This window comes from Xyrauchen texanus, chromosome 24 (assembly GCF_025860055.1).
Source record: "Xyrauchen texanus isolate HMW12.3.18 chromosome 24, RBS_HiC_50CHRs, whole genome shotgun sequence".
Lineage (NCBI taxonomy): Eukaryota > Metazoa > Chordata > Actinopteri > Cypriniformes > Catostomidae > Xyrauchen > Xyrauchen texanus.
This window is the reverse complement of record NC_068299.1, coordinates 22,098,947-22,122,979: the sequence shown is the minus strand read 5'-3', so window position 1 is coordinate 22,122,979 and position 24,033 is coordinate 22,098,947. Positions and strand designations below refer to the sequence as shown.

The following is a 24,033-nucleotide window of genomic DNA, read 5'->3' as shown; positions in this document are numbered from 1 at the left end:
GCTTTAATCTCAAAGCACCTCTTGAGATGCCCTGAGATCATTTGCAGCACTCCCATAAAGAAACAAAACTGTTTGCAGGCCACTGACATAGACAAGACAGAAAACTTATTAAATGCGCATCTTTATGTCTAAGCAATGGTGTCTCTTGTCTAATTAAATCTTACATTTTCATACCTGGTATTAACAACCATCTTGGAAAATCCGATCACAAGTGTACAATGGACAAGTGGATTTTAGTGTGTGACATATTTCTGCTGCAGCAGCAGTTTGTGCGTGTACGTGTGTGCACACACTCACACAGTGGTTCCTTCGGTAGGTGTAACGTGCGTTTGATTTCCCTCCCATAAAGCTCTCCAAAGATTTCTCAAAGAGGCTTTGACCTTGTATCCTTTTAGAGATTGATGCTTGTTGTTTCATTATTGGTAGTTACATTAATCTTGACTCCTTTTTATAGTGTATAAAGTGGACATCTTTACTTTATGCCCATTACATACACTCTTTTATACATTTAATACATACACAGTCATTAACTATATTCTGAATTAGAATAGGGCAGTAGGCCTGATATAGAGGATATGTTGCATTGACAGTATCACAGGCCCTGTTTTTTTCTGGTATTCACATGTTCTGTGTTTTGTATATCATATGTATTGGGGTGTCAATGTCTGAGACCGCTTGTAAAAATGCTTCTATTTAGCATTGGAGTAGAATGTTAATATCAGGTGCAAACAGGCCTGAAGTTTGAAAAGCCCCATGCATATTTTCTTACAGATTATTACAGTGTGTTGTGTTGAGAGTTACAATAACGGTCAAAAATGTAGGGTCTCTTACTCATTATTTTTTATTATTATTTTTCACATTTAATGATAGTAAAGTCATTAAAACTATGGAAAAACATAAATGGAACTATAGGAATTGTGTTGTGATTAAAAAAAATCCAAAATAAATCAAAACTATTTTATATTTTAGCATCTTCAAAGTAGCCACCCTTTGCATAGACTTTGCAGAAATGTACTCTTGACATTTTCTCAACCAACTTCTTGAGGTATCAACCTGGGATGCTTTTTAAACAGTATTGAAGGATTTCCCATCAATACTGGGCACTTATTATTTGCTTTTTTATTATTATTCTGTCCAAGTCATCCATTTCAAAAACTTTTTTTTTTAAATACATTTTTAGTTTTGTAATGAAATAAATTAATATGTTGACACAATTATAGTTTTGTCTACAAAACTAATTTCAAACATTTAAGCATACGCCTTCAGATCAAAAGGTTTTTAAGGTCATGAGAAACATTTCAGTTAAGTGACCCCAAACTTTTGAATGGCAGTGTATATCAGATTCATATGCTGAATTGTTCCTTCTGTCTGATCCTCAGATCATCAAAAACTGGACAGAGAGGCTCGGATCTGCCGTCTCCTCAAACACCCCAACATAGGTGAGTTTCAATTACACACATGGTCATCAAACACACAAAAGCTGTGTTGGTCATATTCTGCATGGGCTCCAGACATGTTGAGGTTTAATGCTCATATGGATGATGCAGGTTTAAGTACGGCCTGCAGTGTGTCTTGATCACATTTGCACCTTATCTCTTCAATAATTGAGGACAATTGTGTATGTGTGTGGATGGGCAGTAACACATAATAATGTGCTAGTTGCAGTCAGCCCAAGTTTATTTGCATGGATTGAGCAAGGATGGGGCTGATATGACTGATCACACAGACAAAACATCCACCTTATGCAAAATCATGGAAATAACTCTTATACTGCAGTCATTTTATCTTGTGTTTTTGCCTTTCCAGTTAATGTCTCTAATATCCTTAAAACAAGATTAATTTACCAAGAGAAGTAAAACTTCATAAGATGTTTAGACCTGTTTCCAGAGAATGAATCTAGAATAAAAGTGTATTTTGTTTTGTGGTACTGGCAAATATTTTCACTTGTTTTGTTTACTTTAAGCTGATAACCAGTGGGGGAAAAAATTAATTCTGCTAGACAACACAACTCACTATGAGAATGTTTTTTGCAGTGTATAGTGCCATGGGGGACAGTGTAATGTGGGTGGTGGAGATTTCTCAAGATGGTGGTGGGTGGGACATAGGACACTGTGGGTAGATGGGTAATCACCAAGTGCAAAAAATGAAGAAAAGAAAACCCATTTAAATTATTTGTATAGTGAAGATCTCTTATGACTCCTGTCAAAATTGTATAACTTTTTACCAAATCTGCTTGATATATGTCAGACGATTTAAAGGAATAGTTAAAAAAAATAAATAAATGAATTTACTCACCTTCATATTTTATGAAGACACATACCTGAAAAATTTCGAAGAACAGATAAACAAAAAAACATCATGAGTCTGATTCCCTGTGTGATTAGAGATTCAGTGGTGCTCTGTCACTCATAAATAACTGTAAGTTATTTTTACTGCAGTAACAACACTAATTGATACAGGGTACCTGTGGGTCCTTAAAATGTCTTACATTTTCTTTTTTAAATTTAAGGCCATAAAAAGTATTGTATACAGCACTTCACTTTTTCCACATTTTGTTAGGTTACAGCCTTATTCCAAAATGGATTAAATTAATATTTTTTCTCAAAATTCTACAAACAATACCCCATAATGTCAATGTGAAAGAAGTTTTTTGAAATCTTTGCAAATTTATAAAAAATAAAAAACGAATAAAATCGCATGTACATAAGTATTCACAGCCTTTGCTCAATACTTTGTTGAAGCATCTTTGGCACCAATTACAGCCTCAAGTCCTTTTGAGTATGATGCTACAAGCTTGGCACACCTATTTTTGGGCAGTTTCTCCCATTCTTCTTTGCAGGACATCTCAAGCTCCATCAGGTTGGATGGGGAGCATCGGTGCACAGCCATTTTCTGATCTCTCCAGAGATGTTCAATCAGGTTCAAGTCTGGGCTCTGGCTGGGCCACTCAAGGACATTCACAGAGTTGTCCTGTAGCCACTTCTTTGTTATCTTGGCTGTGTGCTTGGGGTCGTTGTCCTGTTGGAAGATGAACCTTCACCCCAGTCTGTGGTCCAGAGTGCTCTGGAGCAGGTTTTTATCAAGGATGTCTCTGTACATTGCTGCATTCATCTTTCCCTCGATCCTCACTAGTCTCCCAGTTCCTGTCACTGAAAAACATCCCCACAGCATGATGCTGCCACTACCATGCTTCACTGTAGGGATGGTATTGACAAGGTGATGAGCGGTGCCTGGTTTCCTCCACACATGACGCTTGCCATTCAGGCCAAAGAGATCAATCTTTGTTTCATCAGACCAGAGAATTTTGTTTCTCATGGTCTGAGAGTCCTTCAGGTGCCTTTTGGCAAACTCCAGTTGGGCTGTCATGTGTCTTTTACAGCTTCCGTCTGGCCACTCTACCATACAGGCCTGATTGGTGGAGTGCTGCAGAGATGGTTGTTGTCCTGGAAGGTTCTCCGCTCTCCACAGAGAAACACTGGAGCTCTGTCAGAGTGACCATCGGGTTCTTGGTCACCTCCCTGACTAAGGCCCTTCTCCCCCTATCGCTCAGTTTGGCCGGGCGGTCAGCTCTAGGTAGAGTCCTGGTGGTTCCAAACTTCTTCCATTTACAGATGATGGAGGTCACTGTGCTCATTGGGACCTTCAATGCTGCAGACATTTTTCTGTACCCTTCCCCAGATCTGTGCCTCGATACAATCCTGTCTCGGTGGTCTACAGACAATTCCTTGGATTTCATGGCTTGGTTTGTGCTCTGACATGCACTGTTAATTGTGGGACCTTATATAGACAGGTGTGTGCCTTTCCAAATCATGTCCAATCAACTGAATTTACCACAGGTGGACTCCAATCAAGCTGTAGAAACATCAAGGATGATTTTTATTTTAATAAATTTGCAAAGATTTAAAAAACTTCTTTCACATCGTCATTATGGGGTATTGTTTGTAGAATTTTGAGGAAAATAATGAATATAATCAATTTTGGAATAAGGCTGTAACATAACAAAATGTGGAAAAAGTGAAGCATTGTGAATACTTTCTGGATGCACTATATCGTAAATAAATTACAAGTCTTCAGTTTAATTTGCTGAGATCTTAAATTTGCTGCTTTAGCCAAAATCATCTCTCTCTCTCTCTCTCTATCTCTCTCTCTTTCTCTCTCTCTCATGCATCTGTCACTTAGCAGCTGATGCTTGAGTTTAGTGTTGCGTTTACTTAACTTACGATGTTACACATAACTTTGTTAAACCGAAATGCAAATGCCGTTATTGTGTGTCTCTAACGCTATCATCACTTACCTTCATGCTGTTGCAAACCTGTATGACTTTCTTATTTCAGTGTATTTCATAAGGAGATATTAGGGAGTTTCAGTCACTCTTCCCGTACATTGAAATATAAGATGCAGTGACAGTGAATTGAGACAGACGTTTTGTTTAACATCTCCTTTTTTGTTCCATGGCAGAGAAAAAATCTTACAGAATCAACAATGTGCAGTGATGACAGAAATGTCATTTTTATATGAACTGCCCTTAAACTGCCTGTTAAAGTATTTGTTAAAGTTATCTACCAAGAAAACAAATATAAATGTTATTCAGCACATGCTAAACCTTATTAACAGCAGCAGTATCTTTGATTTCTAATGACAATGACAACAAGGCTGTGCGGGATAGACGTACAGTCTCTTCGATGAGATGTACTGCAGTTTAAAGTGTTTTTGGATCGTTCCGTATACAAAACATTGGAAAAAAATATTTTCAAGGACACTCAGCAGACAAAAAACTCCAGACGACAGATGAGTTGTGGATAATCAGATGGGATCTGGGAGCTTTTTACAGATTTATACCGTGCATACCATTGAAGAGATGTTAAGTCTATCCCTCACAGCCTCGTTTCCATTCCCATTCAAAATCAAACATGGCACTACTGTGAATAAAGTCTATAGACCAATCCTTTTGTTTACAAAAATGTCAGCGCATGCGCAGGAAGTGGTGGCAGAAAGCCTGCTGACATTTGTGTTAGATTAGAAAGATTAGAGGTTTAAACGAAAGTATGACACAAAGCCATCATAAATGCAAACATATTCTTAGCAATACAATTACTTTAATAAGTTAATAACAAACATGTAATCATGTTCACTATAAATGTTTGCTGCAAAGTTGTGAGTTGAAATGATCTCAGTCCAGTCAGCTCTGTTGATGATCTTGAAGCCACAGCAGTCAACGAGAGCCCTCAGAATAAATTTTCAACAATGTAATCCAATAAAAGTTTATTTTTTGCGCATCATTTTTGCCACCACTTCCGTGTTTGACATAAGCGGTGACGTTGCCAAAGCACTGGTCTAATGCGTCATGTCTTGCTAGAAAGCAAGTGACTAAAGAGACGGGTCACAATATTGGCTAAATACTTTAGACCAGGGGTTTTCAAACTGGAGGCCACAAGGGGGTGCTAGGGGGTCCGCAGAAAATGGTTAGAAAAATATTGCATGTTATATAGGGATGGACATTTAAACATTTTAACTGCGATTACGGTTTCTGTCTCTCACGGTTAATAAAGCATAAACGTCTGCGATATTTGTGAGCAAGTAAACTGAAGTTATCAGCCAGGTAATGTTGCAAATTGTTACTCATTTTTATTATAAGCTGTGTCTAATGATGACCAAATCTCAAGCTCTTTTGAAGTCTGTTTTTTAATTCAACTAACCAATCAGTTTCACTTTAGAGCATGCGCTGAAATACAGTCACAGTAGTTTGAGTTTTGTATATTTCTCGTATGTACGCTACTTGACATGTGGCTTGCATCAGAAAGATGGAAAATGTTGCCTTTGGAGGTAGGATGAAAATCAGTTGTCTTTCAAACTATTCTGAGACCTATTCTGTTTCCATAAGAGCTCCAAACATTCAGTAGTTTCTTTTTGGTCAAAATATAGTCTTCAGGCTGGATAGAATTTCCACTTGCTAAATTATTACAGAAATGTATTACTATTGTTTATTGCAGTAATAATAATAGTAAAATATTTTTTAAAGAGAACTTAAATGTGAAAACCCTAAAGAGTAATTCTTACATGGGAAATAAAGCATGGGCAAAACATGAATAGCTATATAGCTATTAGCTGTAGCTAATATGGTCAAATCATTTACCAGTTTGTAGTTTTAGCACCTTGTTCAACAAGAAAGCTTCTGTTTATTGTAATTTTTATTTTTAATTGATATCAGAGCAGTGACAACAGTATTTTTAGTTCAAATCCTGCACCCTGTATTAAAAAATGAAGAAGAAAAATGATTTCTCAAAGGTCAGAAAAGTTGTGATTAATAATCGTGATTAAAATTTTGAGCAAAATAATCATGATTATCATTTTAACAATTACCGTGCAGCCTAACGTTATACGTTATTCAAGGACCCGATAGCAGTCTGGGGGGGTCTCTTGCAAGAGGATCATCATTTTGTGATTGATCATCAAAAAGTTTGAAAACCCCTGCTTTAGGCTACTTGCATTCTTAATTAAATAATTTTGAGTTTTAATGTTGTAGTAACTTATTTAAAAAAGAAAACATATAAATGCACAATAAAATATAAAAAAAAAAAAAATCAGTGGTTTTGTATTCACCTGCTAATTAATTTTGTAATAGTTGTTTTTTAAATTGCGAAAGTGGTCTTAAATCTTTCCTTTATTTGGCCTTAAATAGTCGTAAAAAGTTTTGAATTTAATTCCATCGATAACTGGTATAGATTTATATTAAATATATTAGGGTGAATCTATTAGACTTGGTTTTTATCTCAACTGTAAAAGTTGTAGTCGAAGTTTTAAAATATGTTTAGGCTGTTAGTTTTTTTTTTTTTTAAACCTTATAATATGTTCTGGTCATTTTGACCTGGACAACTTTTTAGTTTTTTTAGTACAATTAATTTTTGTTATTTTTTTTTTTACTTAATCTAGTTGGAATAAAATTTCTTGACTTTGTTCACATATGGTATCTGAAAACACATGCACCACAAATTGGACCATCTTACTTGCATTTTATCGGTTTTATTTTACTTTGTTACACGTGGTCTGTTCCCAGTCAAAAATGACCAGCCATTGGAAATTAATGGGCAGGAAAAAAATAAAAAATCCTGTTCATGAGCATGTCCAACCATCTGATGAGCACAAATGTGCATGTGCATATCTTGTCTTATATTCCTTTTTATCTTATTAGGCTATTCGTTTTATTGTTGTACAAAAATGTTAATTTCTGTGTATAGTGAAATAGCAATCCTATTAAGAAATATAAATTAAGATGATTTGATATCATGAAAGAAGGCTCCACTGACAGTAAAAGAGAAAAAATGACATTTAATACAGTTACGGGACAACTTGGCATCTGTGAAGAGCAGAAAAAAAGCTAGTACGGATGCAGTGACACTCAAGTATTTTCCCGAAGTTTAATAGCAAAACTTTTTTTTTTTTTATTTAAATGCATTTATATTTTCACATTTAGCAGTGAAGTAAATATACAGCACAAAATAATTATAGAGACTCCAGCACTGCAGGCACATGAGAATTTCACTATAGACGCTAGAAATGTCCCGCCCCTTATTGAAACGGAAAATATGATTGGTAAAATAATATCCAATCGTGTTTCTAAAATGAACATTCTAATTGGTGGCTCAGAGTCGAACTGTCTATTTTGCCCGTGCCTCGGTTACGCCTCCCGCTGCTCCGTGCAGAGAATCTCTGTACACTTATTAAAAATAATAATCACAATTCACTCACTGGTGCTGCAGCATCACCTCCGTATAATTAAAGGTTATGGGTCAAAAGCCTCCTCGCTATTCTGGTGCCTGTACATATCATAACTAATTTAAGGTGGGCATACGCAAAATCCTTTGAAAGATAGGTGGGCAAATGGTATATGCTTGATTAAACTACTGCATCTGGTGTTCATGGTCCGAAATGACCAGCCATTAGGAATGATTTTATTGTTCAGGAGCCTGGTCAACCATTAGATGCAGTGTTGCCAACTATTTCTCATGGGAAGGTGCCAAAGGCTTGCTGAAATGTTGCTAAAAGTAGCTAAATCATGTGATGACGTTATTTATTACATAAGACATCAGATTTACATATGTATATGAATTGGCTACGGTTATTCTTTAAAGGTGTAAAATCTTTTTCAATTGAACTAATGATTTAAAATGAGTATTTCACTACTAATCATTTAGCTTTCACTAATTGAACTTGTCAAACATTCAGGGATTTCACTTTTTTATTTTACAATAATTGTTTTTATTTTGTTATGTAATTAAACTGCATTATTTAACAATGACCAAGTCCAAAATGATCCTAGCGATAGCAACCAGGAGTAGGGAGTGGTATAGTGTTAGTGTTGTAGGGGATGTTTTTTTTATTATTTATTTTTAAACTGATCCATATGCCTAAAAATGCCTCACTTGGAGCTGTTTTGGAGATAATATGTAATATGTTATGTTATTTTATTTTATATATATTAATATCTTATTTTTGAACAAATCTATTGTGTGCTGCTGAACCATCAGTGTGTATTACTTGTGCCAGTGTTACTGTGTCATAATGACTTTGACAGTCATCTTTGACAATCACTTATCTCTACTCTTTATTATAGATCAGGGTACATATTCATGCTATCTCTTCCCCTGCTAGATCATTTCTCAATGTCCTTTTATCACTGTAGGCTGACTTTTCTTCTCTAAACAGAGAGCATGCACATGAATTGAGATTGACCAACAACATGAAAGCTCGTCAGTCATTTGATTTACAGAACATAAGAATGCACATAAATCTAACCTCTGATGGCATGCATGTCAGTCATATTACTTGAAACACAGGGGGGTGATAGAACACAGAGAAAAATGTGACATCATTCACGATAGAGCTGATGTTCTTTTGTGTCACCAGAAGTGGAAGAATGTCGCTAAAGCAGACTACAAAAGTCGCTAAAAATTGTAGCTAGTCGCTAGATGTCTCTTTTACCCACTAAGAGGGACAAAAATTTGCTAAATCTAGCAACAAAGTTACGAAATTGGCAACACTGATTTAATGAGCACATATACTGGGGGACAAAATTTTGAATAATGTATAGATTTTGCTTTCTTTCTTATGGAAATAAATGTGTACTTTTATTCACCAAAGTGGCATTCAACTGATCACAATGTATAGTCAGGACATTAATAACATGAAAAATTACTATTACAATTTGATGTAAATGTTCAGAACTTCATAAACTACTTCAAAGAGTTCTCATCAAAAAATTCTCCACGTTCAGCAATGACAGCTTTGCAGTTTGTCCAGATACTCATGTGATATTTCACCCCACGCTTCCTGTAGCACTTGACATAGATGTGGCTGTCTTGTCAGGCACTTCTCAAACACCTTACAGTCTATCTGATCTCACAAAAGCTCAGTGGTGTTAAGATCCATAACACTCTTTTCCAATTATCTGTTTTCCAATGTCTGTGTTTCTTTGCCCACTCTAAACTATTCTTTTTGTTTTTCTGTTTCAAAAGTGGCTTTTTTTTAGTCTTCTCTTTACTGTTGTACATGAAACTTTTGTTGAGCAGGTAGAATTCAATGAAGCTGTCAGCTGAGGGCATGTGAGGTGTCTATTTCTCAAAATAGAGACTCTGATGTACTTATCCTCTTGTTTAGTTGTACATCTGGGCCTTCAACTTCTCTTTCTGTCTTTGTTAGAGTCAGTGTCTTTGAAGACTGTAATGTACACCTTTGTAAGAAATCTTTAGTTTTTTGGCAACTTCAAGCATTGTATAGCCTTCATTCCTCAAAACAATGATTGACTGAGGAGTTCTGTTGTTCTGTTATTCACTGATAATTTTCCTATCCACCAGAGCTCTCAAATCTCATTTGCACTTGTGATCAAATAAAAAATGACACCTTAAGATGTGTCGTAGGTTTTCAATTGCGGCAAACATCATTGGTTCTCATGTGTGACTGAGTTTGAAAAACATGTCTGCAAATCACATTTTAGAGCTGCAGCAGAGAGAAACATTATCAATAACAATGTTTCCATCCAAGGATTTTTTGCGAAAAAGAGTTTGCCCCGATCGTTAGCCTGTGTTAATCATGACGATGAAAAGCCAATTTATTGTACATGATTATGGATTGATCTTTATGGCATATAGAGCCGATCTGCAAACATGACACTTCCAGGAGTGCCAACACAAATATCTCGTGCATATTGAACAAATGAATGGCCACTGTTTGCAATTAATTTAATCGCAGTATCCATCCGTTAATTTATTTATTTATTTTTTTGGAACACTTACAGCCCAATTCTATTAAATTTTTGTTTCGTTTACTTTTGAAAAAATGGCAGCAAAATTCCCTGTATTAAATTAAATAAATTACCAAATGAAAAAAGCATTAAATTAAAAAAATTTATTACCAAACAAAAAAACATTTTTTTAGACATATATGTTCCTTTTTGTTTCTCAAATTTAAATTAGCTTGACCCTGTTCTGTAGACGAAATCAGTTGGCTGAATGACGTTCTCAGAATGTTCTGCACTTTTTTCAAGACTATGAACTATCAGAACTACTGAGTTTTTAGAAAACAAGCTTTTGAACATTTTAAAACGTTTAAATATTTTAAATCTAACCCTCTTTTCATTGGATCGCATTTACTGCTTCTTCAGAAAATATACATTTGCATTTTGAAGCAAAAATAAATTTTAGATGATAATCAAGTTCAATTGGTCGTTAAAAGTTGCTGGAGAAATATGCGGGACATAATGCAGTTGTGATGGCGATGCTTTTGATTAGATGATTGTTCAAAATATTGAATATCACGAATGTATCATATGTAAACCCTGATATAACACCGCACCATTTTTTTTTCTTTAATAGATGTGCACACATCATATACACATCGATTGATGGTCCTTCTACTGAGACAGAAAGTTTACGCCACTGGTGCAGGTTGCCAGCTTGAACAGGGCCATGACGATCCGCTTTCGGGTCAGAACCTTTGGCAACCTGCGATAGGTGCAACATCAGGACCAATATTACAGTCCTATCAGAAGGGCAACCGTTCCCTTTTGATTACAATTCCTCCTCTTCTGATTGCTTTTATTTGTGACATTAAAATGATAGTAAACTGGCTAATTTTAATGAATTGTCTCAAAACTCTCCCCATTTTACCAAAACATTTAAAACATTTGGGACTTCTGGGAGGCAAATTAGCGATAAACACACATTTCTGAATGGAAACTGCTTCAGGGCAGATTTCTTTTATGCTAAACCAAAACCTATGCGACATGCGTGTGTTTTTTTTTAGGCATGACATCATCATGCACACCCTTTTTATCGCTAAAAGTCCATTTGAATGGAAACGGGCAGAAGGCGGCAAATGTCGCAATTTTATTTTTCGCATTTTCACTTTGTCGATAACAAAATAGCACGAAAGGTGGATGGAAACTAGGCTAGTGACAATTATTTAAATTTCAGTCTGTTCCTCACAAAAAAACAATTGTAAGAAAATAATATGGGTTTGGGTGAGTAAATAATGACATTCATTCATTCATTTTTGAGGTAAACTATCCCATGGCTGTTGTCCATATTTTCAAACATGCAATCCAAACTGGACACTGTCCTGTGACTCTTGGTTTCTTATCACTAGGAACTGTTTGTCCCTGCTCACCCTCTCACCTACTTGTCTCTCCTCTCTCTTTTTATTATTTTTATTACTCTTTCTCCTCTTCTCTCCTCTCCATTCCCAGTGGTCTAGGTCATTTGTTGTACCCTGTGTGCTGTCTGACTGCCTAAAATGGCCCTTTCTTTCTCTCTCTCACAAAGGATCAGGTTGTCATGTTTTCTGCATGGACTGCCAATAAACTCCTAATAAAAAGAGCAAACAAAATGTGTGTGTGTGTGTGTGAGAGAGAGAGAGAGAGAGAGAGAGAGAGAGAGAGCGAGCGAGCGAGAGCATGCTTAAGGAGCACATTGCCTCTTGCAGCAAACACTAAAGCTAACACATACTCTTCTCTTTCTTTCCTTGTCTGTGGTTCTGCCTTTGGCTTTAAACACACAGAAACACTTAAAAGGGTTACCTTTAAACCTTTACCTACAAACCTCATATACCTGGGGCAGCTGTGGCTCAGGTGGTAGAGCGGGTCGGCCACTAATCGCAGGGTTGGTGGTTAGATTCCTGGCCCACATGACTCCACATGCTAAAGTGTCCTTGGGCAAGACACTGAACCCCAAGTTGCTCCCAATGGCTGGCTAGCGCCTTGCATGGCAGCTCTGCCGTCATTGGTGTGTGAGTGTGAGTGAATGTGTGAATGAGTCATAGTGTAAAGCGCTTTGAAAACCACTAAGTTTAAAAAAGCGCTATATAAATGCAGACCAACACATGTCCCTAGAGGTTTGTTGTCATCAAGCCCTCTTCCCTCACAGATATGAATGCAGGATTGCTGGCAGCCCACAGACCCACAGAATGACTGCTGTGTCACTTAATTACTGGAGATTCATGCTCACAAACACATGCATCTACATGCATTCTTATGTCTTAAGGCATGAGCTTTGCAGTGAATTTTCAATGTGACACGGTGTTAAAGAGAAACAAATGAAACTATATATCTCAATGGATTTCTTCACACCGAGCAACATTTCATCATTCCCTTAGCAAATATGAAGGTTTACATTGGAATATGTAAACCTGCTAATGGACACTGACTATTTATTGGTCAGTCAGACCTTTTTTCCTTTCCCTTACCATTTTCTTCCCTTCCGTTTTCTGTTCTCTTCCCTTTTCTTTTTCACTTTCCTTTCCGTTCTTCTTCCCTGTCATTCCCCTCCCTTCCCATTTCCCTTTGCATTCATTTGGCTCTCCTCCCTTCTCCTTTAGTTCAGAGTAGGGTTGTCATACCAAAGTTTCAGTAGTCAAAACCATTACCAGTAAAATTTCTTAATTCAAAACCACAGTAAAAACGAATACAACTAATGTTATTGAATACTCTCATAAAATGATTAATATACTGTAAAAAGTAAACTGAATAAATAAATAAAGAATAGTATAACTAAATAAAAAACAAACAAACTTAAAACCGTAATAAATTAAAAAATGTTCAGTTATCTAACTGCAGTATCAAGAATTCAAGTAAAACTTCAGACATTTAAAAATGGAAGTAATCAAATGCAAATTAAGAGAAAAATTGTTTACTTGGGTATATCCATTACGGCAAGGCATAAACCCTTTTCAAAGAGCATGTACACATATATGCATGTGAAATGTGATCACAAGCCACTGTCTGTCAGTCAGACAGCACTCGGGAACCGAATTGAGTCCATAGCAATGGTACAGGTCCTATTAAAATCCCTAGTTCACAGTTTGTCCTCTCCATCAGAGTTCAACCACATACTCATCTCATCTCACCTCACACATCACCACTCTCAACCCAACCAGAAAAAATCTCTCTCCATTCACACACTGTTCACAGCACCTTCTGTCTGAATTGTGTTAGTACACAGTTCTCATGCCAGAACCTGTGTTTGTGTGTCATCACTGCTGGTGATCCTTGGTGGATGTGGAGATAATATAATTCTACCTTACCTTCTCTGCTATCCTCCAGCATAGTCATTTCTCTAACATGGCTGAGATTTATGCATGCTGTCATATAAAGCATCCCACACACAGCAAGAAAGAGCTGGGGGTCTCTTAATGGCTGCATGTGTAAAATCTGGCAGGCACACCACTTTAAATCTGTTGCTACCAATGAGAAATGCATTACCTTCAATCAGGATAATGAATTTTCATTGCCTTACTTGCAATGCCTGTTCCTCTGTAATGATCAGTAATGCACAAATGATGTAAGATCATAAGATTGCTGTAAGATTTTCACCTTTCATGTGAACATGTTCAAATTTGGCCCTGTTTATTTTATTTGTTTAAAATTTCTGGTCTTATTGTGCATGATTCATAATGACTACATGATGTTCCAAAGAAAAAACATATTTGTAGTGTTTCATTATATTTTAATAAAAATAGCAATAGTTGGCACAGAAAGGTTAGGACCATAATAGCAAATAATCATAGAAATACTGCATATAATATGTCAAGATGCTCTCTTTTCACTATCCAATCAATTCCCATTGGGTAAGGTCCAGTGTTGGTTTTTGCATAATCAGTTTAGTATATCTTTACATTATTGTGTAGTACTAATTGGTTCTCCTCAATATGTAAAGAAACACAAACCTCTAACAACACATTATTTCAATATAAATGTATAGCTTATAATAAGCACTTTATTATTAACTAGTATACTGGATAATGTAGCAGCAAAATTAACTGTAACTCCAGTCTTCAAGTCTTCAGTAGAAAAGAAACCAGTGTTAAAAGGTGTTTAACTTTTTTTTTTAAATGTTTCAACTTGTATCTGGACTTTAAAGTCCAGTTTCACAATCTATATGAAGAGCTTTTGCATCTGGACTTTAAAGGATTCAGATCTCTTGTTTGTTCAATTTAGTTGACATCAGTCCACTTTTCATTCACACAGTTATTTTTTTGAACCCATTCAAATTAAATATTGTTATAAATTGTAAACAAATACTGATGATGACAATAATAATAATAACAATAATAATAATAAATTAATAAAGTTATTAATATTATTATTGACTTTCAATTTTAAATTCAACAGTAATATATTTAAGTCGTGCACTTTTTAAACCCTCCCGCTTTTATTTTGACATTCTGGACTCTCCAGGAAGTCCTGTATGTGTCTGTTTGCAGGCAAGTTCACAGTAAATTCTGGTCAAATGCACCTTTGGTGCCATTCTAAATGCATATTATAAGTGAACCAAACTATTGAGCATCTACATCTGAGATGTTGTTCGTGATTAGTGCTCAAATATTGCACACTGCGTGAAGGCTAAAAATAGCCACGAGTGAATCACCAGCCTGTGCGTGAGTTACTACAGAGCAGCGCCATTCACTAATGCTCTGGTACTGCACACACTATATATTTACTTATTAAACAAAGCCTTTTGTGATTCACAGAACTATCACATGTCTTCAAGTGGCTTTGAATAAAATGCACAAGTGATATGAACTACTTTAACGGTGTTTTTATGGTTCTTTTTTCACTTTTTGAGCTTGACAGTAACGAACATGACTAACACACAGTATTGGATTTGGATCAGGCTCGTTGGGCCGATACCCGATCCGTCTAAAAGCTTCAGTATCAGAGCCGATACTGATCCAGGATTCGGATCGGTGCATCCTTACTTATTATGTTTGTAAAGTTTTCTTAAACCAATTATAAAAAAAACTGAACAGTAATATTACATTATCTTTTTGTACCCTGTCCTTGGCCCTCTGTCTAAAACACTCTGTTTTACCCGTATTATTGTTTTCGACATGCCCACTATTCTGACTGGCATCGTCTTTGCGAGCAAACACATCCCACCATTAAACGTGTGGAACAGTATTTTCCAAAAATCCACTAAAAGCTCTCACTCCAGACATTCATTAATAGCTATATTTCCCAATATATGTGAAACACACTATCAAATAATAACAGTTGTTCAACTTAAAAAATGAAAACTGAGCAAAGTTAGCACACTGTTGCTACCTAATACTTGTATTATGAGGCATACAAGATTTTCTCATTAAATAATGCTATGTAAAGTTGACAAAAGTGAAAGTAGTCCAGACTAACACAAGCCGTGAATGTGAAAGGTTAATAAATCTGTATTCAGCTGTAAAGAGAGTTACAAGCCGGGCCTGACGTTAATACCCGCCCACCCCACCAAATGCGGGTAGAAATCATCAGTGACCGGTAACTCCGTCACTCTTACTAGCCACTTTTTTGGGTGGCTGAAGCCTAAGCAAATTAAATTATATTCATCTCATGTTCAGTGATGCTTCTCACATCTGGCACACACATTTCCATGGGGCGAATAAATTGTGCTTTCATGCAAACCACTGCAGCGCACATCAGCATGCTCCAGAGATAAGATCTGGGACAGCTTGGAGCAAAACTTGCGTGATTCAATCGGGCTTCACTCGATATCTTGGACCACAAAACTTTTGTGTCCCATTTGAATTCTTCTGAGAATATTTTATTTTTAGTGCTATATAGAGGAAGTCGAACCTCTGAAACTGCTAGACAGCCTTTACATTATTAACAACACTGATCTGGTAAAGGGACCGTGTGCCATGCATCAACATTGATTACAAGGTTTTTATAATACAAACTATCATCCAAACTAAAATGTTTTACTGCAGGAACACTAACTGGTAACTGGTTTAGATGCATATTAAAATGAATAGGGCGAATCTATAAGACTTTTAAAGGGTTAGTTCACCCAAAAATGAAACTTCTCTCATCATTAACTCACCCTCATGCCATCCCAGATGTGTATAACTTTCTTGATCAGAACACAAACAAAGATTTTTAGAAAAATATCTTGGCTCTAAAGGTCCATACAATGCAAGTGGAAGGTGTTCAGAACTTTAAAGGTCCAAAAATCACAGACTGTCATTGTAAAAGTAATCCAAATGACTCCAGTGGTTAAATTAATGTCTTCTAAAGTGATACAATTGCATTGGGTGAGAAACAGAGCAATATTAAGTCCTTTTTACTATAATGGTTTACTTCCTAATTTATTTAATTTTAATTCAAATCAAGTATTTTAATGGCACTACAACCAGTGTCCCCTTCCACAGCTCCCTTCAAGGGTGGAAAATTGCTATTGGAATATACCTATTTTACTCTGTCTCATCTCTCTCATTCTTTCTGTTTTATCTTAATAGTGCGTCTCCATGACAGTATCTCAGAAGAAAGCTTTCATTACCTGGTTTTTGACCTGTAAGTATCTGAGTCATTCACTCCGATCGTCTCTGTTGTTGTCAAACAGGATTGAAGCTAGACAGGGCGAGTGTACTCACACCTTTCTCTTTCCTTTCAGCACAGGTTGGCAGTAATTAACTCCAGTGTGTTAATTACAGGAAAATGTAATTGAAGTATGACGATTAGTTATTCAGTAGGACCAATCCTCTTGTCTCTCAAGGCTCTTGAGTCATTAAGACTGATAGCTGTCGTCTACTGGCCTCTAGCTCTTTTATAGTTTATAGTTGTGTGTAAGCGCTGTGAGATCTTTAGCCTTGAGCTGTTGGTAAAGCCTGTATTTCTTCCCTGTAGTGTGACTGGCGGAGAGCTGTTTGAAGACATTGTCGCAAGAGAATATTACAGTGAAGCAGATGCAAGGTAAGTTCAATTTACCTAAGCTCTGATCATGTCTGTACTTGTTAGAAATTCACTAGGCAATCTTTTTTCAGTTACATTAGATTCATTCACAGACATTGCAGGTGTTTGATTTTCTCTGAAGAGCATAAACCATATACTTATCGGTTTTTCCACACTCATGGAAAACCTGGAAATTGTGCTTTCCAGGCCTAGAAAAGTAATGGAAATGAATAGGGCCTTAAGAAGTTATTGAAATCTGTCTATTCAAAATAGGTTTTTCTAATTATGCTTAGCATTTAAATGTTTAATCGGCCAGAACTTACATTGCAATCTCTAGAAAATTCTTGCAAAAAATCCTTATCCAGTAATTACGAACAACATTCATTTAAGGCTGTGTTGCTGGTCAATGGCCCACGGCATGAGATGTAGGACAGCTAGTTTCTGCTTGGGCCAGCAGCAGTAACACATCCTGACTAGTTTCAATCTCTCTACTCAGCCATTCTGCCATGTGTATTAAAGTTTAATATGTCAAGGTCTGTCTGACAGATAGAACACAGTCAAAATCTGCCAGCGAAAGTGTGCGTACATTTGTAAGACGCATGCAAGTGCGATTCATTATTAAGATTATATGATACATTAATAGGATAAGATGATCACTTTAGACTTTTTGCCACTTCGTCACAGGATCAGAAATGATGGGGGTTTTGGGGCAAAAATGCCCTGTAATGAATTCCTCTGTTCACAGGTACCATAGTTAAAGCATGTTATTCTTTTGATATACCTTGGCATATCATGTAAATGCAGTACCAAGGCACATTAACCTGTTAGTCAATTAGTATTGTAGTATATACTTTAACAAAGTACCATGGCAAAATCATTTGATACCATCACTTTACCATTGTACAGTCACTGCACTTTCTTTGTTAGGGTTCAGTAAAGAGTCTGGTGTTGTGCATTGGTTTTTGGTCAGTGAGACAGTAATTAACTGCCAGGGATATCTAACTAATTATTAAACATTATATCTTTATTTTGAATTATGTGAAACTATGTATGTGCTCTCAGTGCCGTAACAGGGATTGTACCCTGCCTGATAGGTGTTATCTACATCTACAGTGGATAGACATTCCCTGAAATTAAGCTGACCATTTGCACTTCAGTCTAGTTCCATTTTGTATTCAGCATTAAGCCAGAACAACAAAATTAATGTCACTCAAATACTTTTGAAAGGCACTGTAATCACTTACAATGCAAATGGTATGACTATATTTTGGAGCACGAGAGAGAGTTTGCATTAAGAGAGAACATAGAGAGAGAGAGTTTTTACTGGAAAGTTCCCCACTAATGGGATAGAATGGAATGCAGGCCACAAATTTTGCCAAATTTGGACACAAGAAATGCCTTCTTCGCCATCCTTCATTAAGAGCGCTTTAGGGAATAGCAAATGGGCTCTTATTTCACTGGACCACCATCTCTTTTTTTTTTTTATGGAATTTTGTATTCTATGTTTTGCCAAACAGAAATGGAGCCTCTGAAGAGATGTCACCCCCTCGACCCACCTTTTGTCCTTAGGTTACGACCTTTTGTGCAGGTTTCGGAGCTCTGTAATGAGCAGCTCCACTCGCTGCATTTATAAACATTCCAGTCAGCTCCACCGGTGCTTGCTATTTCTATCCATTCGCTGTCGGTGGAAAAACTCAGAGCAGCAAATATCCATCTGTGAAGTATATTACTGGGATCTGGCCAACTTGAATTGTGTGGAATGATATATATATATATATATATATATATATATATATATATATATATATATATATATATATATATATATATATATATATATATATATATGCATTCAGCAGCAGGAAATTTGTTTTGGCCTTTGGGTGGGATGGTAAATATCTGTTTTCCCATCCTGGAGATCTTCTCTGGCAGCTTCAAGGACCAGCAAATCAAAGTCTAATCGAACAAAGCAAATATTACATTACAAAACTGCATAATATGGTATAATATAAATGGTTTACATAAATGGTATAAATATAATTAGGATTAATTATTTGGAGATTCCTCGAAAGAAACAAGAAATAAAACTATTATTATAAAACTTTTTAAAATTTCCTAACCTCTCTCTCTCTCTCTCTTTCTCTCTCAGTCATTGCATCAGTCAGATCCTTGAAAGCGTCAGCCACATCCACCAGCATGACATCGTCCACAGGGATCTCAAGGTGAGTCACGCCATCACTGTGGCTGCGTGCCAGTAAAAGAGCTTGCGTCATCTGAACCCTCATCCACTTGGCAACTCTGTGTCGTCATCTGCACTTACTCAAGACACGTGCTTGCATCATTAAACCCTGTGTGGCTGATAAATTCTCACCAGGGAGCTTAAATGGCTGTTTTCCAACCTATTTGATTTGTTATTCTTGTAAGACATCAAGAGATGACCAATCCCGAAGGCTCATACAAGAACAATGCAGAAACCTACCAAAAGGAACATTTAAAATACGATGGAGAGATTTGTTCTAAAAATCATTCAACCTGAATTAAAATCGAACAGTGCTTCTTTGTTTTCAAAGACCACAGCAGTTCACTCTTGTTTTGTTTTTTCATCTACCTATGAGTAGATGTAGTAGATTCTGTGTAGGAGGTGAGATTGTGTGTGTGTGTGTGTGTGTGTGTATGTGTGTGTATGTGTGTGTTTGTGCAGGTTTGGCAATACTTGTGAGGGCCAAATTGTCTAATATAGTGAAACACATTAAAAACATGGTTAGGGTTAACATTATCTAAAAAAAATGTTTTTTTGCCTAATGAAATAAGGGACAGGGTGATCCTTACTTTTCTTATAGTCCTCTCACACTTCTGAGAGAGTGTCATATCCCCCACTGCTCCACAACCTCCAAATCAGCTCTTACCATTCTACTTCAAATCTTTTAATGTAAAGATTGAGACAGTTGTGCTGGTGGCATCACCGAGGCTGCAGGCGGACAGCGTGGCAGTAAGCTTGTGTGGCTGGGATATATTATGCCACCTTTAATTCATCAGCCCATTAGGAAAAACAACAGATGAACACTGATAACAAGAAATAATCTTATGACAGTGAAATAGGGCTGGGCTGTATAACTAGAAGAAAATTATATCTCAATATTTATTACACTTTTGACAAAATTTTAGATTGTGAAATTATTCAAATGACACTGTCTTTAGGAAACTAAAAGGGTCATAAAATTCTCTCTTTTTTTTTATATAGTTTTATTATCTTCCCTGAGGTCCGCTATGTTAGTTAAGATATTTTTTGCATTAAATTATCATTTTCCACCCTGTCTCTGGCCCTCAATCTAGTGTGTTTACATACACCAACAATTAGAAATAGCGCAGATGGGCGGTGTTCAGGAATAGTTAGGCCACACTAAGCCTGTTTGTCCTGCTCTCTCTCTCTCACACACTCTCTCTCTGTGAGTACGAACTGAACCAAAGTGGGTGAGGCCAATGGGGCAATGATGTAAAGTAGGTGTTGATGTTGTTGCTGTAGAGGTGGTCATGAATTAATGAGTACCCTTTGTGACATCACAATATTACGGAAGTAGAGAATGAGGCGTTTTGGCAGTTTGGCTTCAATATATGCTTTTATTTCATTGGGATTAAGTTTTGAGTTCTGAAATTCACAGTATGTTTTTATAGTAGAAAGATCTCTTATTTGTTAAAATATCAAGGAAATTTGATTCCTCATGACATGACCCCTTTAAGGGCATACTTAAAAAAATAAGTCTTCAAATACGTTTTACAAATCTAGTCAAATTAGTAGCCTAATAAAGACTAATGGAGCTTGGGTGCCTCATAAAGGGGTCGACATATTGAGATCACAAGACCGCCTAATATTACTCACTTTGTTTCTGTAAGCCCAACCACCCCACCCCTGTTATTGGACACTTGTGCTCATGGAATAAATTAATTGTGGCTGACTGTGAATAATACAGTTAGACTACATAATTAGCATTGACTATAAAGTTTAAAGTGCATTGTTACATCCACTCCACTGGGTTTCAGTGTAAGTCAACTGCTTTATTGGCCAGGAAAACATAAACAAAAATTTTATGCACCTTGAAATCCTTCAATATAATCAATGTTGCTTTATTTTATATTTTGGTTGCAAAATAATTGTGTTTATATTGTGAACCTTCATTATATCGTCCAAGATTTCAGTAAAGTGAAAATGCCACACAGAGAAGCGAGCAGTAGCCTGACAGACAAGGAAAAAAAAGGAACACTGAGACTTAGATAATATGTGTTTAAAAGAGTAGAAAGAGATGAGTCCTTCTCTAAAGGTTGCGGGGTCTGGGTTGTGCCTGCGAGCAGCTCACCCTTGCTCTCGTAGCATGAGATAACAAGCACTCTCGGTCTCGTCATGAATTATGCTGCATAGAGCAATGGTCGTGTTGTCACAGTTATCCGTCTACTTTATACACACACACACACACAGTGACATATAGACACCACATGTAATCTCTCCCTGTCACATGTCTCTCTATCTCTCTTACACTTGAGTGCATGCACACTATTTCTCTGTCTCTCTCACTCACTTGATATACACTGCAGTTCTAGCTTGGATCATTTTAATGGTCTTACAGAGCGTTGATGAAAGACTGTGCTTATAGTACATGCTGGATATGTTTATGTCCTTTCATGTAGATCACAGTTGATTAAATCGTCATCTTTATACACAATAAATGAGCAGTCAATTGGGAGTGAATGGCTGTGAATTTTATTATGTTAAATACTTCCTTCTATTCTAGCTTAATATGCAGAGATAGCTAAAAGTAAGCCATTTGTAGGCTGACATATTCTGAATGTTTAAAAACTCTAATGACCTGAAATAGTAACATTGGCTCAATAGGGGCGGGACGATCTGTTTTCCGAACATTGGAAAACATCACAATTACTATTTATTATACTTGAGTTTTTTTCAAACTACACCGTTTATGCTATAGACATGAACGATACCTCAAATAATGTGACTTTTGGAGGAGAGTTATGCAATTAATTTAATAACACTGTCTGCAGAATATAATTTTGTTTTTCGTCTCATACCCTTTCACTGTCATTTGTCCTCCTGCAGCCAGAGAACCTGCTGTTAGCCAGTAAGATGAAGGGGGCTGCAGTGAAGTTAGCTGACTTTGGTCTTGCCATCGAGGTGCAGGGAGACCAGCAATCCTGGTTCGGTAAGATCCCTCTACTCTTCTTTAACCTGATTGGCTCATCTCTTGAAAAGATTTTGATCTGTTTAGATGGCATTGATATTTGTTGATCAGCTGCCTCTCCCACTAGCATAAAGTTTATTTTCCCTTGTTCTCCTGTTTGCTCTCATGGCATCTACATCTCTATTGGGACTAGAAAAGTGGTTCTCAACTGATTTTGCTTTGGGACCCATATTTTACATAGGAAATTAAGTGGTGACCCACCAAAGTAAATACGTAACCTGTATTTAATGTACAGTGGGTACGGAAAGTATTCAGACCCCCTTACATTTTTCACTCTTTGTTATATTGCAGCCATTTGCTAAAATCATTTAAGTTCATTTTTTTCCCTCATTATTGTACACACAGCACCCCATATTGACAGAAAAACACAGAATTGTTGACATTTTCGCACATTTATTAAAAAAGAAAAACTGAAATATCACATGGTCCTAAGTATTCAGACCCTTTGCTGTGACACTCATATATTTAACTCAGGTGCTGTCCATTTCTTCTGATATCCTTGAGATGGTTCTACACCTTAAATTGAGTCCGGCTGTGTTTGATTATACTGATTGGACTTGATTAGGAAAGCCACACACCTGTCTATATAAGACCTTACAGCTCACAGTGCATGTCAGAGCAAATGAGAATCATGAGGTCAAAGGAACTACCTGAAGAGCTCAGAGACAGAATTGTGGCAAGGCACAGATCTGGCCAAGGTTACAAACAAATTTCTGCTGCCCTTAAGGTTCATAAGAGCACAGTGGCCTCCATAATCCTTAAATGGAAGATGTTTGGGACGACCAGAACCCTTCCTAGAGCTGGCCGTCCGGCCAAACTGAGCTGTCGGGGGAGAAGAGCCTTGGTGAGAGAGGTAAAGAAGAACCCAAAGATCACTGTGGCTGAGCTCCAGAGATGCAGTCGGGAGAAAGTTGTAGTAAGTCAACCATCACTGCAGCCATCCACCAGTCGGGCTTTATGGCAAAGTGGCCCGACGGAAGCCTCTCCTCAGTGCAAGACACATGAAAGCCCGCGTGGAGTTTGCTAAAAAACACCTGAAGGACTCCAAAATGGTGATAAATAAGATTCTCTGGTCTGATGAGACCAAGATAGAACTTTTTGGCCTTAATTCTAAGCGGTATGTGTGGAGAAAACCAGGCACTGCTCATCACCTGTCCAATACAGTCTCAACAGTGAAGCATGGTGGTGGCAGCATCATGCTGTGGGTGTGTTTTTCAGCTGCAGGGACAGGACGACTGGTTGCAATCGAGGGAAAGATGAATGCGGCCAAGTACAGGGATATCCTGGACGAAAACCTTCTCCAGAGTGCTCTGGACCTCAGACTGGGCCGAAGGTTCACCTTCCAACAAGACAATGACCCTAAGCACACTGCTAAAATAATGAAGGAGTGGCTTCACAACAACTCCGTGACTGTTCTTGAATGGCCCAGTCAGAGCCCTAACTTAAACCCAATTGAGCATCTCTGGAGAGACCTGAAAATGGCTGTCCACCAACGTTTACCATCCAACCTGACAGAACTGGAGAGGATCTGCAAGGAGGAATGGCAGAGGATACCCAAATCCAGATGTGAAAAAC

The 24,033-nt window shown here is 37.1% G+C and overlaps 1 protein-coding gene across 17 annotated transcripts in view; it reads left to right on the top strand.

Moving 5' to 3' along the window:
* The window catches only part of LOC127617679 (calcium/calmodulin-dependent protein kinase type II subunit gamma), a 94,053-nt gene that overhangs the window by 38,226 nt on the left and 31,794 nt on the right, over positions 1–24,033 (top strand). For all 17 annotated transcript variants that reach the window (XM_052089709.1, XM_052089707.1, XM_052089708.1 and 14 more), the window contains exons 3-7: positions 1,380–1,439; positions 16,777–16,831; positions 17,165–17,230; positions 19,359–19,431; positions 22,317–22,419. In XM_052089709.1, the coding sequence (XP_051945669.1) occupies positions 1,380–1,439; positions 16,777–16,831; positions 17,165–17,230; positions 19,359–19,431; positions 22,317–22,419 (357 nt within the window). The remainder of the gene's footprint in view (positions 1–1,379; positions 1,440–16,776; positions 16,832–17,164; positions 17,231–19,358; positions 19,432–22,316; positions 22,420–24,033) is intronic.